The 16,470-nt window shown below is 44.0% G+C and overlaps 1 protein-coding gene across 2 annotated transcripts in view; it reads left to right on the forward strand.

Annotated features, from left to right (window-relative positions):
* Positions 1-16,470, forward strand: part of TTC34 (tetratricopeptide repeat domain 34) — a 210,248-nt gene that overhangs the window by 48,325 nt on the left and 145,453 nt on the right. For both annotated transcript variants that reach the window (XM_077250435.1, XM_077250436.1), the window contains exon 5: positions 6,718-6,884. In XM_077250435.1, the coding sequence (XP_077106550.1) occupies positions 6,718-6,884 (167 nt within the window). The remainder of the gene's footprint in view (positions 1-6,717; positions 6,885-16,470) is intronic.

A 16,470-nucleotide genomic window follows, 5' to 3' on the forward strand; every position in this document is an offset into this window, starting at 1 on the left:
TCTACCAGATTCTAGTCAGGCTTCCTTTCACCTGCTCCTTCATTCTAAGATTATACTGCTGCTTCCGCGTACTGACTCCTTGCCTATCCCTGACTATGCTACCTGCCAGTGCTGCCCCTAGTGGTTGCAATACCACTACTTAATCCCAGATCAGTCCAGAACACTCTCACTATATACAGACATGGCAAGAGACCTGACAATATATACAACTAGTTATTCTTGTGATGTCATCTCATGCCATAGTTTTAAGGTATGTTTTCTGTAAAGTGCAGCAGCATTTCAGAGTAATACATGCAAATCTGCAATAGTGGAGCCAGCATCTGATTCATGCAGGTCATGGTTCGGGCAGCATTAATCCACTATAATGTTCCCTTTAAAGATAAGCAGCTTGAACATGTAAAAAGATGATGGATGATCAGGTTAAATCAATTCTTATTAACCTTGAGTAGCCCGCTACTGTGAAACTTCAAAGGGTCATTTTCACATTGCAGACGACTCTTTATGCACATTGTGGATTAAAATATATCATCAAAGGGAAATAATGTAATTATAATGAATGGATTTTATTATGAAAATCAACCATAGGCCTCAGGCTCAGCATCACTGCAGGTAGAGGTGATGTGCTGCTATGGAAAAAAGGAGACATAGTTTTATTTTGGGGTGGCGAGGCTGAGAGTATTTGCAAGTTATCCTACAGCGTTATCTTAAAGAAACCTCACACTGTTAAATAAACTCCTAGATCCAACCTACCGTGTGTCATTCATAATACAGTAAAAGCCTAGCGGGCCCCCTGAAGACAGCAAGGCATAGGCATAACTGTTACCTCTGAATCCTCTTTAGTGGGCGTCCATGAGTTACTAAATCAGAGAGACTCATTTCTGCCTGTATATTTGTATACACAGCTTTGTTTTTACTTTTGCTATTTTTTACAACCTTTACCTCAAGGAAATGTTAACCCCTTGCCGACATGCGTCGTGCATATACTGCTCTGCGGGAGGTGAGTTCCCGCAAAGAGAAGTATATGTACGGCGCACTGATCGCTCGGCCTCATGCTGAGCACCTCGGCGATTGGGTGCGGATGTCAGCTGTATCGTGACAGCTGACACCCCCCAGCAGGTCCTACAATCGGTGCTAGCACTGATCGCGGGCATTTAACCCCTCTGATGCCAATGTCAGCAGTGACAGTGGCATAGAGAAGCATCGCGCAGGGAGGGGACTCCCTGCAGGCTTCCATCAGGACATCGCAATCGCATCGCGTTGTCCTGATGGTCTCCATGGAGACCCCCAACACCAAGATGGCCATGGGGTCTTTTTGAGTCCTGCAGGGAAGGTGGCGTGTGAGCTCCTGCTGAGAGCAGGCGCCCTCTGCTGGATGTCCTCATGAACTGGAGCCTGGTAAAAGTTCCCACGCTCGAGTTCATATGAGGACATCCAGCAGGGGGCATATCACCGCAACTCAAGGTAACTACAGGTCACTCCCCTGCACTCCATTCATTCCCGGGGGTGGGAAGAGAGTGGCCAAGTGCCAGAATAGGCGCATCCTCCAGATGTGCCTTTTCTGGGGTGGCTGGGGGCAGATTTCTGTAGCCAGGGGGGGCCAATAACCATGGACCCTCTCTAGGCTATTAATATCTGCCCTCAGTCACTGGCGTTACCATTCTGGTGGAGAAAATTGCGCGGGAGCCCACGCCAATTTTTTCCACCATTTAACCCTTTATTTTACAAGCTATTGTTTAGTCACATCAGGGGCTCTTCAATACGCGACATGGTGTCCACTAATTATTCCATCAAATTTTGCATTCAAAAAGTCACATGGCGCACCTTCCCTTCTAAGCCCTGCCGTGCACTCAAACAGTAGTATTCCCCCACATATGGGGTATCGGTGTACTCAGGAGAAAATGCACAACAAATTGTATGGAGCAATTTCTCCTGTTACCATTATTAAAATGCAAAATATGGAGCTAAAACAGGTTTATTTGGGAAAAATGTGATTTTTTTTATTTTCACGGCTCTACGTTCTAAACTTCTGTGAAGCACCTGTGAATTCAAAGTGCTCAGTTCACATCTAGATAAGTTCCATAAGTGGTCTAGTTTCCATAATGGTGTCACTTGTTGGGGGTTTCCACTGTTTAGGCACGTCATGGGCTCTCCAAACGTGACATGTCATCCGCTAATTATGCCAGAAAATTTCACATTCAGAAAGTGAAATGGCACTCCTTCCTTCCGAGCCCTGCTGTGTGCCCAATCAGAAGATTTCCCCCGCATATGGGGTATCGACATGCTCAGGAGAAAATACACAACAAAATGTATTGTCCATTTTCTCCTGTAACCCTTGCAAATGTAAAAAATCTTAGGTCTAAATTAATTTTTTTTTTAAGAAAGAGTAAATGTTTATTTTTTCTTCCACATTCCAAAAATTTCTGTGAAGCATCTGAAGGGTTAAGAAACTTCTTGAATGTGGTTTTGAGCACCTTGAGGGGTGTGTTTTTTAGAATGCTGTAATTTTGGGGTATTTTATGTCATATAGGCCCCTCAAGGTCACTTCAAATGTTAAGGTGGTCCCTAAAAAAATGTTTTGCAAATTTTGTTGTAAAAATTAGAAATCGCTGGTCAATTTTTAACTGTTATAACTTACTAACAAAAAAATTATGTTTCCAAAATTGTGCTGATGTAAAGTAGACATGTGGGAAATGTTATTCATTAAGTATTTTGTGCGAAATGACTCTCTGATTTAGGCCTCTTTCACACGTCAGTTTCTCCGGTACGTGTAGTGACAGTTTTCTCACGTACTGGAGACACTGACACACGTAGACACATTAGAATCTATGTGTTTCTGCACATGTGCGTGTTTTCACACGGACCGTATGTCCGTGTGCAAAACACGTAGCCATGTCCGTTTTTTTCCAGTATCACGTACAGCAATACTGTACGTCCTGCACAAGTGCACACGGAGAACAGAGTGCACTCTCCTCCGTGTGCACGTACTGCCCGCAGGAGAGACAGCGCTACACTAAGCGCTGTCCCCCCCGCTGTGGTGCTGAAGGCGGCATTCATCTCTTCTCCCCCGCAGGAGAGAAGAGATGAAAGATCAAGTTTTTGTTATTTTTTGTGAAAAATAAAGTTTGCATGTGACCCCCGCCTCCCACGCCCGGCCCCTTGCAGAAGAAATACTCACCCAGCTCCCGCGATGTCTCCACTCTCCTCTCAGCGCCGGCAGCCTGTCCTGTGTGAGCGGTCACGTGGGACCACTCATTACAGTGAGGAATATGCGCATATTCCTCACTGTAATGAGCGGTCCCACGTGACCGCTCACACAGGACAGGCTGCCGGCGCTAAGAGAAGAGTGGAGACATCGCAGGAGCTGGGTGAGTATTTCTTCTGCAAGGGGCCGGGTGGCGCACTGGGAGTGGGAGGCGGGGGTCACATGAAACTTTTATTTTTCCCTCCTGCGGGGGAGAAGAGATGAATGCTGCCTTCAGCACCACACAGGGGGGACAGCGCTTAGTGTAGCGCTGTCTCTCCTGCACGGTCCATGTGGTCCTCAGGCGGCACACGGGCGGCACACGGATGCCGCACGTGTGCCACACTGATGTGCCACGTGAACACACGGACACACGTACATGGATAACTCCAGTACCAATTTCTCCGGTACCGGAATTATCTGGACGTGTGAAAGAGGCCTTAAGGACATAAAAATTAAAATGTTGAAAATTGTGAAATTTTCAAAATTTTCGCCAAGTTTCAATTTTTTAACAAATAAACGCAAGTCATATCAAACAAATGTTACCACTATCATAAAGTACAATTTGTCATAAGAAAACAATCTCAGAATCATCAGGATCCGTTGAAGCGTTCTAGAGTTATTACCTCATAAATTGATTGTGGTCAGAATTGTAAAAAAGTGGCCTGGTCAGGAAGGGGTTAATAGACTGATAAGGATTTGTTTCCTACAATTTTTATGCAAATTGTCTCTTCAGAGAGGAAGAGGACCAAAACTCTAGTGCCACCTATTGGAAGTAGCAATCCAACAAGTCAATATCAACCCTTTAACGAACCTTGTCACATGATTTAGGATAAAAGCCAAACTAGAATCTCAATTTGCAAATTGCAAAGTGACATTTCAAGCCTGACATGCCAAGGTGAGGAGTCTTTTAAGCCTTGCAGAGAGGAAGCGGACTATAAAGTCTCCTCACCTTAGCATGTCAAGCTTGAACATTACCCTTTGGATCCCCATCAGATGTCTCTCACCTTGCCAAATTTGCAATTGCAAGTTCTAGTCCTCTTCCTCTCTGAAGAGCCAATGTGCATATTTAATTTCCCAGAGGAGCATTGCAAGGCTTAAAAGTCTTCTCACATTGGTATGTCAGGCTTTACATGTCACTCTCCACAAGGAGAAATTTTACTCCTTGGATCCCTACCATTTGTATTAAACAGTAAGATATTTTTGGTCGTTAGTTTTAGTTTTTAACCATTAATGAAAAAAAAAACAATATATTTAAAATAATGTAAAGTTACATGTTTCACAGTAGCAGCATAGTAGCAACTTTAATAAGCATAATTATTTTTGTTATTATTTTATTCTACATTTTTATATTCCCTTTAGAGCAATTGTATAATTTTCCGAAGTAACTTTCATTTCAATTTGTTTATAAAACTTTCATTTTACTTTTATATATTTTGTCATATTATTATTATTGGTATCAATATTTGTGTTAGTAGGCATTATCATCATTGTAATCTCATTATGTTATTAACTAGATGTTGGCCGGATTCTAACGCATCGGGTATTCTAGAATATGTATGCGTAGTGTATAGCACAGCCCACGTAGTACATTGCACAGCCATGCAGTACATTGCGCAGCCCACGCAGTACATTGCGCAGCCCACACAGTACATTGCGCAGCCCAAGTAGTACATTGCGCAGCCCACGTAGTACATTGCGCAGCCCATGCAGTACATTGCGCAGCCCACATAGTACATTGCACAGCCCACGCAGTACATTGCGCAGCCCACATAGTACATTGCACAGCCCACGCAGTACATTGCGCAGCCCACGTAGTACATTGCGCAGCCCACGTAGTACATTACATAGCCCACGTTGTATATTGCGCAGCCGTTGTAGTACATTGCGCAGCCCACGTTGTATATTGCGCAGCCCACGTTGTATATTGCACAGCCCACGTAGTATATTTCACAGCCACGCAGTACATTGCGCAGCCCACGCAGTACATTGCGCAGCCCACGCAGTACATTGCGCAGCCCACGCAGTACATTGCGCAGCCCACGCAGTACATTGGGCAGCCCACACAGTACATTGCGCAGCCCACGTAGCACATTGCGCAGCCCACGCAGTACATTGCGCAGCCCACGCAGTACATTGCACAGTCCACGTTGTATATTGCACAGCCCACGTAGTATATTGCACAGCCACGCAGTACATTGTGCAGCCAACGCAGTACATTGGACAGCCACGCAGTACATTGCGCAGCCCACGCAGTACATTGCGCAGCCCACGTTGTACATTGCGCAGCCCATGTAGTATATTGCGCAGCCCACGTAGTACATTGTGCAGCCGTTGTAGTACATTGCGCAGCCCACGTTGTATATTTTGCAGCCCACGTTGTATATTGCACAGCCCACATTGTATATTGCGCAGCCCACGTAGTACATTGTGCAGACCACGTAGTACATCGCGCAGACCAAGTAGTACATCACGCAGCCCACGTAGTACATTGCACAGCCCATGTTGTATATTGCACAGCCCACGTTGTATATTGCGCAGCCCACGTATATAGCAATGTGGGCATGATATCCCTGTTAAAAAAAAAGAATTAAAATAAAAAATAGTTATATACTCACCTTCTGTTGGCCCCTGGATCCAGGAAGCGGTTACCGATGCTCCTCGTGTGCTCCGGTCTGAAGAGTGCATTGCGGTATCGCGAGATGATGACGTAGCAGTTTTGCGAGACTGCTACGTCAGCATCTCGCAAGATTGCAATGCATGGAGCGGTCACCGGGCGTTGCGAGGAGCGGGAAAGGCACCGGAAGGTGAGTATATGATGATTTTTTATTTTTTTTATTATTTTTAACATTCAATTTTTTTTACTATTGAAGCTGCATAGGCAGCCTCAGTAGTAAAAAAGTTGGTCACACAGGGTTAACAGCAGCGTTAATGGAGTGCGTTACACCGCGGCATAACGCGGTCCATTAGCGCTGTCATTAACCCTGTGTGAGCGTTGACTGGAGGGGAGAATGGAGGGGGCACTGCACTGACTGCGGGGAGGAAGGAGCGGGATTGGTTGTGGCAATGGTTGTGGACGTTTTGCCATGACCAATCAGCGACTTGGATTTCCATGACAGACAGAGGCCGCGACCAATGAATATCCGGGACAGACAGACAGACAGATGGAAGTACCCCTTAGACAATTATATAGTAGATAATAATAATGATAATAATAAGTTAAGTAGTGTGTGAAATTTCACATATTTTCTGTAATTATCATATGATGGAAACAATTAATTATTAATTCTGATGTCTTCTCCTCATGTTCTGTGGTGCAGGTGCACTGAAGACCATAAAGTAAATGGCTTTCACATCTGTGTGACCCAGCAGAGCACATTGCTTTCATTTCTGAGTGTAATGTCAGGGGTAAAGAGATAACATTTCTTCTTGTAACATACGCTACTTATTTCTTTTTATTTTTAACTGTGTCTTAGGGGGGCATGCCAGAGACTCTTTGCTTGCCAGAGCCAGATGTTACGGGCAGCTGGGACAGAAGAAAACAGCCATATATGACTTCAATAAAGTTCTAAAAGAGGAACCTGACAACGTGGAGGCGTTGTGTGGAAAGGGATTACTGTACATGACACTGAACCAGCAGAAGGTAACTTTAAAGTAAAGCATAAATGAATCTTTCACTTTTAACACCAGCTTTTTAAGTATAGAATTATGTGTGGATTTTTTTTAAATAGATCTTTAGATCTCCTCTAGGAACATAAAAATACTAAACTACAGTCTTCCTGCAACCACTATTGGAGGTAGCACACTGGCCTCCAACCACCACTAGAGGGAGTATAGTGACCTGCAACCACTATTGGAGGTAGCACACTGGCCTCCAACCACCACTAGAGGGAGTATAGTGACCTGCAACCATCACTGGAGGGAGCATACTGGTCTGCAACCACTATTGGAGGTAACACACTGGCCTCCAACCACCACTAGAGGGAGTATAGTGACCTGCAACCATCACTGGAGGGTGCATACTGGCCTGCTACCATCACTAGATGGAGTAGAGTGACCTGCAACCACTATTGGAGGTAGCACACTGGCCTCCAACCACCAATAGAGGGAGTATAGTGACCTGCAACCACTATTGGAGGTAGCACACTGGCCTCCAACCACTACTAGAGGGAGTATAGTGACCTGCAACCATCACTGGAGGGTGCATACTGGTCTGCAACCACTATTGGAGGTAGCACACTGGCCTCCAACCACCAATAGAGGGAGTATAGTGACCTGCAACCACTATTGGAGGTAACACACTGGCCTCCAACCACCACTAGAGGGAGTATAGTGACCTGCAACCATCACTGGAGGGTGCATACTGGTCTTCAACCACTATTGGAGGTAGCACACTGGCCTCTAACCACCACTAGAGGGAGTATAGTGACCTGCAACCATCACTGGATGGTGCATACTGGTCTGCAACCACTATTGGAGGTAGCACACTGGCCTCCAACCACCACTAGAGGGAGTATAGTGACCTGCAACCATCACTGGAGAGTGCATACTGGTCTGCAACCACTATTGGAGGTAGCACACTGGCCTCCAACCACCATTAGAGGGAGTATAGTGACCTGCAACCACTATTGGAAGGAGCATAGTGGCCTGCAACCACCATTGGAGGAATCATACTGGTCTGCAACACCACAAGATGGAGTATAGTGACCTGCAACCACTATTGGAGGTAGCACACTAGCCGGCAACCATCATTATATGGAGTATAGTAACCTGTAACCACCACTGGAGGGTGCATACTGGCCTCCAACCACCACTAGATGAAGTATAGTGACCTGCAACAACAAATGGAGGTAGCACACTGGCCTGCTACCACCACTAGAGGGAGTATAGTGACCTGCAACCATCGCTGGAGGGAGCCTACTGGTCTGCAACCACTATTGGAGGTAACACACTGGCCTGCTACCATCACTAGATGGAGTATTGTGACCTGCAACCACTATTGGAGGTAGCACACTGGCCTCCAACCACCACTAGAGGGAGTATAGTGACCTGCAACCACTATTGGATGTAGCACACCGGCCTGTAACCATCACTAGATGGAGTATAGTGACCTGCAACCACCACTGGAGGGTGCGTACTGGTCTGCAACACCACAAAATGGAGTATAGTGACCTGCAACCACTATTGGAAGGAGTATAGTGACCTGCAACCACCATTGGAGGAATCATACTGGTCTGCAACACCACAAGATGGAGTATAGTGACTTGCAACCACTATTGGAGGTAGCACACCGACCTTCTACCATCACTAGATGGAGTATAGTGACCTGCAGCCACCACTGGAGGGTGCGTACTGGTCTGCAACACCACAAGACGGAGTATAGTGACCTGCAACAACTAATGGAGGTAGCACACTGGCCTGTAACCACCATTGGAGGAATCATACTGGTCTGCAACACCATAAGATGGAGTATAGTGACCTGCAACCACTATTGGAGGTAGCACACCGGCCTGCAACCATCACTAGATGGGGTATAGTGACCTGCAGCCACCACTGGAGGGTGCGTATTGGTCTGCAACACCACAAGACGGAGTATAGTGACCTGCAACAACTAATGGAGGTAGCACACTGGCCTGTAGCCACCACAAGATGGAGTATAGTGACCTGCAACCACCACTGAAGGGGGCATACTGGTCTGCAACCACCACTAGATGGAGTATAGTGACCTGCAACCACTATTGGAGGGAGCATAGTGACCTGCTACCTCTATTGGAGGGAGCATACTGGCCTACAGCCACCATTAAAGGGAGCATATAGTCCTGCAACCACCATTGGAGGAAGCATACTGGCCTGCAATCGCCACTAGAGGGAGCATAGTGACCTGCTACCATTATTGGAGGATGCATACTGGCCTACAACTACCACTATTGGAGGAAGCATACTGGCCTGCAATCACCAAAGGAGGAAGCATAGTGGCCTGCAACCACCACTGGAGAAAGCATAATGGCCTGTCACCACCACTAGAGGGAGCATAGTGATCTGCAACCACCACTAAAGAAAGCATACTGGCCTGTAACCACCACTAGAGGGAGCATAGTGATCTGCAACCACCACTAGAGGGAGCATACTGTGCTGCAGACTTGCTAATACACAGAAGATAGTGATATCATGAGCCTGTATAGTAGCTGTATACACAGAATATTTCTAATGAAGATTACCTGCAGAATTGCTATGATGATGCAATGTTATATGCATTTCATATAGTCGGTCATTCCTTCCTATGACTGATCTGCAGCTCCACCATGTCACTGGAAGTTCTACAATAGAAATTGTGTTATGTTGGCAATTGAATTGTGTACTTCTACTTGAGCTTTACTAGGAGCCGAACTGATAAATTGACCGTCAGCAAGAGCTCAGTGAGTGCTAAACCGTTCCCGGCGTTCATAATAGTATTATAAATGGTAATGTCCAGTCAGCTCAGCTATGGGAACCAGAAACAATGGCGTTCTCAAGGTAAATGATTATTTTTTATCGCTGAAATACGTACCGTGATGTTCCCATGCTGCATCTGAACCGCTGAATCTTGGCATCGTCTGATCTCACCTTTGGCAGAATAGGTCCATGAATCAAAGATCTTGCGACAAGAAGGAAATCTGCTCATTGTGTTGTATCAACAAGATAAGGATCATCCATTATGATACAATGTATGCAGTGCATCGGGCATAAACAGAGGAGGAGTGTGATGGGAGCATTAAACCCAAACCTTTTCATCAGTTCCATCTATTGTTTCCTGTTATTAACGTTCTCAGTCTAGGGACAGTCTGACTGTTGTGCTGTTCAATGGAAACTCCAGGAAAGTACCCCCCGGGGCTGGCGTTAGGGCTGTGCGACCTCTGCGACTGTCCAGGTTGTGCTACCTTCCCCTGCCTGGGCACCCAGGCTCGTAACCACAAGAAGTCTCAATATTAGTGTGTAGCGGTGTTTTTCTGGCATTGTATATGCCATGTATGAAACTATTGTGTGATCGCTTTATGTTACTATTATTGGAGCATTGTATGGTGGTATTTTTCAAGCATTGTATGGTGGTATTTACGATGTCGTTGTGTGGCGCTGCTAATTAGACGTTGTATATTATGTTATTTTTACAGTGATAGGTGGTAGTGACCCTGTTTAGCGGGTGCAAACATATCATTGTGCACAGGGGTCCAGAAGGTAAGGGGGCCACATCCATCTCCAAAGTGGGTGGAATTGTGCCTTATAACGAGCCATAGGACTGCAAAGGGCCCAGATACTGTTCATGCACAGGGGCCTCTTCTGTCCGTGTCTGCTCTTGCAGTATACCATTAGTCCAATCTCCACCTGGACCTGCTCCAGAGATGTCATATTCATTCTGCATGCAGCACTGGTGATGGAGACAATGTCACGGCCAATAGCCCTAGAAGATGCTGGTTCTGACCAGTCAGAGATACTGATGTGGCTGGAACTTCTGGTGCTGCTCAGTCAGCGAGAAAGGATGTGTGTGCCGTCCAATAGATCGGCAGGAGTAATCACTCCCTGCTGTGCCAAGGCCGCAATGCCATACCATACCTGACCTCCCAGGTTACTGCTGGGAGTTGCCAGTTATAAGCTTACAATGACTCAGGTTGGCTCTCCTCTTTTTTGACCTGTTAGTGCCATTTCTGATTTTGACCCAGCTTGTCGATTCTCCTCTGCCAGCTTGCTCCACCAGCCAAAAGCTACTTTGTGGACACAACCCATGGGACCCTGTTACGAGCCTGTAATCCTGAATAGCAGTTACAAGGTGAAGGCCAGGGTTCCTCTGGGACCTGTTAAGTAGAGCGGCTTGTGCAAAACATGTCCTTGGAACTCTTCTTGGGAGCTCCCAGCTTTGCACATGTGGAGCACCCTCGTAGAACTCATATAGAACTATTATTTGGATACTGTATGGCATTTTTATTTGAAAACTCTGGTTATTTGTACACTCGTATGGAACTGCATGGAAGATAATGGAGGCTGCTCATTCATCTCCTACCTGTGGCTGCAGGCAGTCAGAATTTTATGATTTTAAAACAATATTTTTTATAGTTTCTAATGCATCTAAAATCAAAAATTCAAATAAATTAGCAACCGATCATAGAACTACAAATTGACTGATTCATGTAACAGCTCATAAACATATATATACACTCACTGGCCACTTTATTAGGTACACCTGTCCAACTTCTTGTTAACACTTAATTTCTAATCAGCCAATCACATGGCGGCAACTCAGTGCATTTAGGCATGTAGACATGGTCAAGACAATCTCCTGCAGTTCAAACCGAGCATCAGTATGGGGAAGAAAGGTGATTTGAGTGCCTTTGAACGTGGCATGGTTGTTGGTGCCAGAAGGGCTGGTCTGAGTATTTCAGAAACTGCTGATCTACTGGGATTTTCACGCACAACCATCTCTAGGGTTTACAGAGAATGGTCCGAAAAAGAAAAAAAATCCAGTGAGCGGCAGTTCTGTGGGCGGAAATGCCTTGTTGATGCCAGAGGTCAGAGGAGAATGGGCAGACTGGTTCGAGCTGATAGAAAGGCAACAGTGACTCAAATCGCCACCCGTTACAACCAAGGTAGGCCTAAGAGCATCTCTGAACGCACAGTGCGTCGAACTTTGAGGCAGATGGGCTACAGCAGCAGAAGACCACACCGGGTACCACTCCTTTCAGCTAAGAACAGGAAACTGAGGCTACAATTTGTACAAGCTCATCGAAATTGGACAGTAGAAGATTGGAAAAACGTTGCTTGGTCTGATGAGTCTCGATTTCTGCTGCGACATTCGGATGGTAGGGTCAGAATTTGGCGTAAACAACATGAAAGCATGGATCCATCCTGCCTTGTATGGAGCATCTTTGGGATGTGCAGCCGACAAATCTGCGGCAACTGTGTGATGCCATCATGTCAATATGGACCAAAATCTCTGAGGAATGCTTCCAGCACCTTGTTGAATCTATGCCACGAAGAATTGAGGCAGTTCTGAAGGCAAAAGGGGGTCCAACCCGTTACTAGCATGGTGTACCTAATAAAGTGGCCGGTGAGTGTATATATATATATATATATATATATATATATATATATATATATATATATATATATATATATATATATATATATACTTTATACTATCTATCTATCTATCTATCTATCTATCTATCTATTATCTTACTATCTATCTATTATCTGTCTATCTATCTATGTACTATCTATCTATTATCTATCTATCTACATATCTATCTATTATCTTACTATCTATCTATTGTCTGTCTATCTATCATTATCTATATATCTATCTATTATCTATCTAAAGATAAAAAAGGAAAACAGCACAAAAATTAAAGAAAAAAATGGGCTTTAATGCCTGAACGGCGTGGCAACGTTTCGGATATAGTATCCTTTCTCAAGCAGTGAACATACAAATGAAGTGAGTATATATAGAAAACACACGTTTTTCAATAAAAGATCGTTTAACAGTCTTTAGCTATTTAAAACATCAAAACAGTAACGATGATTAAGCCAAAAAGTGCAATCAGTGCCATTATAGTAAATCTATTCAATATATGACTCATGTACATACATCATAAAGTGCACAGTGATAACTTTTAAAATCTACCAAATGGTCAATCAAAACAACTCAGGTGTCCCAAATCTGTGAAACAGAACATGTTGCACACTTACAAATATAGTCTCACATGTGTATAAATCTCCGGCGTTCTCCTGACACCAGTGCGCATGTCTATGACATCAGCACAAGACCCAATGAATTATGGTCCGCATTTGCGCACTACTATGCTGAAGGTATCAGCGCCATGTTGGAAAGGTGCATACCTAATTATATCCCAACATGTTATACTGTCCCCAGCGTCTTCTTAATATAAATGCGCATGTCCGTGACATCTATGCAAGGACCGAAAGAATTGTGGTCCGCATCTGCGCATTAATACGCTGAGGGCGGCGGCGCCATATTGGAAAAGGTGCAAAAACCACAGTGGATCAATATCTTAGAAAAGCAAAGTAGTTATATCGCCATTAGTCTGCGCAACTTGTAGCAATTCTTTTTATTATAATTAAAAAAAAAAAAATTTTAGCGCAAGTCAGCGCAACTATACTGGCATAAATAACATTATATACGATATAGTCACCAAAATAGAGGACCACACTCATATGTTTAAATAATAAACATAAAAAAACATAAAAAAAAATAATAGGCACAAATGGTTGGAGCATGAGCTCAGTATAGTGTGAACAGTCCCTGACTCCCCACAATTAAGCAAGGAGTCATAAACCGGAGCAGGAAAATAGGGACACAAAGGGGGTTGGGAAATCCCCCATGTATCACCAACTACCTGCACTGACACCAAACAACCAGATGTATTATGTCTAGTGTTGAGCGATACCGTCCGATACTTGAAAGTATCGGTATCGGAAAGTATCGGCCGATACCGGCAAAGTATCGGATCTAATCCGATACCGATACCCGATACCAATACAAGTCAATGGGACTCAAGTATCGGACGGTATCCCTGATGGTTCCCAGGGTCTGAAGGAGAGGAAACTCTCCTTCAGGCCCTGGGAACCATATTAATGTGTAAAATAAAGAATTAAAATAAAAAATATTGCTATACTCACCTCTCCGACGCAGCCTGGACCTTACCGAGGGAACCGGCAGCGTTCTTTGCTTAAAATGCGTGCTTTTCCTTCCTTCCGTGACGTCACGGCTTCTGATTGGTCGCGTGCCGCCCATGTGGCCGCGACGCGACCAATCACAGCAAGCCGTGACGTAATTTTCAGGTCCTTCTAGGCATTCAGTATTTTAAAATTACGTTCCGGCTTTGTGATTGGTCGCGTCGCGGTCACATGGGCGACGCGACCAATCACAAGCCGTGATGTCACGGGAGGCAGGAGACGCGCGCATTTTAAAATGCGCGCATGTCCTGCCTCCCGTGACGTCACGGCTTGTGATTGGTCGCGTCGCCCATGTGGCCGCGACGCAACCAATCACAGCAAGCCGTGACGTAATTTCAGGTCCTTCAGGATTTTAAAATTACGTTCTGGCTTGTGATTGGTCGCGTCGCAGTCACATGGGCGACGCGACCAATCACAAGTCGTGACGTCACGGGAGGCTGGACACGCGCGCATTTTAAAATGCGCGCGTCTCCTGCCTCCCGTGACGTCACGGCTTGTGATTGGTCGCGTCGCCCATGTGACCGCGACGCGACCAATCACAAAGCCGGAACGTAATTTTAAAATACTAAATGCCTAGAAGGACCTGAAAATTACGTCACGGCTTGCTGTGATTGGTCGCGTCGCGGCCACATGGGCGGCACGTGACCAATCAGAAGCCGTGACGTCACGGAAGGAAGGAAAAGCGCGCATTTTAAGAAAAGAACGCTGCCGGTTCCCTCAGTGAGGTCCAGGCTGCGTCGGAGAGGTGAGTATAGCAATATTTTTTATTTTAATTCTTTCTTTTACACATTAATGTTGTTTCGATACCGATACCCGATACCACAAAAGTATCGGATCTCGGTATCGGAATTCCGATACAGCAAATATCGGCCGATACCCGATACTTGCGGTATCGGAATGCTCAACACTAATTATGTCACAATTTTAAAGAAACAAATAAAGAGAAAACAATGAGTGCTGTCTCATAATTCATTTAATACACATATTGAAAATTTACAATATTATTATAGAATTAGTTTACAAAATAATTTGCACGTAATGCTAGTTTCACAGACAGGGACATCTGAAAAAGAAAAAGAAAAAAGAAATATTAAAATCTCTATACAGTACAGTATATTTATAGCAGTGGATATATGGTAGAAAGAACCACTCTATTTATAATAAGATTGGATTCAACTTAAAGTCTACATTAAGACCATATGGTGTCAACCTATTTAATTTCATAATCCATTCCAATTCTCTTTTTTTAAGCAGTCGTACACGATCACCCCCTCTCCTCTGGACTGGTATCATGTCTATGATGCGAAAGCGTAACTGTTTTTCCGTATGTGATTTTTCTACAAAATGCTTAGATACAGGTAAATCCATACGTTTCTTCCTTATGGTATGTCGGTGTTGATTGATCCGAGTTTTAAAATCACAAGTTGTTTCACCGACATACCAAGATCCTTTGAGCATTAGAGTACAATTAACACATGACAAACAAGGAAAACACCTTTTCTATCATGTCCAGATAGCGTAGTTTGGCTAGATTTTTTAAATGAGCCAATGTCTGATTTTATTAAACTGGAAGCAATGGTGCGATTTCGTTTATAGGAAAAAATAGGTGGCCTAGAAAATTCTGGTACACGTGGCAGACATTTATGTAGCATACCCCAATGCCTATACAGTATATAATATTTGAAATCCCACCACTCTCCTCACAAAAAGCTGTTACAAATGGTATGCGATCAATTCTTTTTCTCCAATTTTTTCTGGAAAAGATCTTCTCTTTTAATTAAGTCAACTTTATTTTTCTGGATCTTCAATAGATTATCTGGGTAACCCCTCTCCACAAATTTTTTCAGAGTACCCTCCATAGATTTTTTCAATGAATCATCTTCACTTTCAATCCTCTTAGTTCTAATCATTTGACTAAATGGAATAGATTCTAAAAAATTTTTTTGATGATGACTATTGAAGAGCAAAAGGTCATTTCTATCTGTCACCTTCGAATATAATTCAGTGACAAGTTTATTGTTTTTAATTTTGACACTGACATCCAATATTGGATGTCACTGTCAGAATGCACAAGGGTAAATTTGATAGTCTCGTCTATTGTATTGAGATAACCGTGAAATTCCTTCAATGAACTCTCCGAACCAGTCCAGATCAGGAAGATGTCATCTATGTATCTCCACCACGTGGCTACATAGCTGTAGTGGTGGGACACATAGATGACATCTTCCTCAAGAATACTCATGACAATATTTGCAAACGCGGGTGCCATGTTGGCACCCATGGCCACTTCCTGCAATTGCAAATAAAAAGTATCACCAAACAAAAAATAATTATTTGTCAAAATTAGTTCCAAAAGCTCCAATATAAAATTTCTAATCTTTTCAGAATATTGTGTAGTCCCCAATTTTTTATTCACTGCATCCAAACCTTTACTATGGTTAATAGATGTATATAATGATGTAACATCAAAAGATGCTAAAATAACTTCCCCTACAATCTCTATT

The sequence above is a fragment of the Ranitomeya variabilis genome, chromosome 4 (genome assembly GCF_051348905.1).
Source record: "Ranitomeya variabilis isolate aRanVar5 chromosome 4, aRanVar5.hap1, whole genome shotgun sequence".
In the NCBI taxonomy this organism is placed as follows: Eukaryota; Metazoa; Chordata; class Amphibia; order Anura; family Dendrobatidae; genus Ranitomeya; species Ranitomeya variabilis.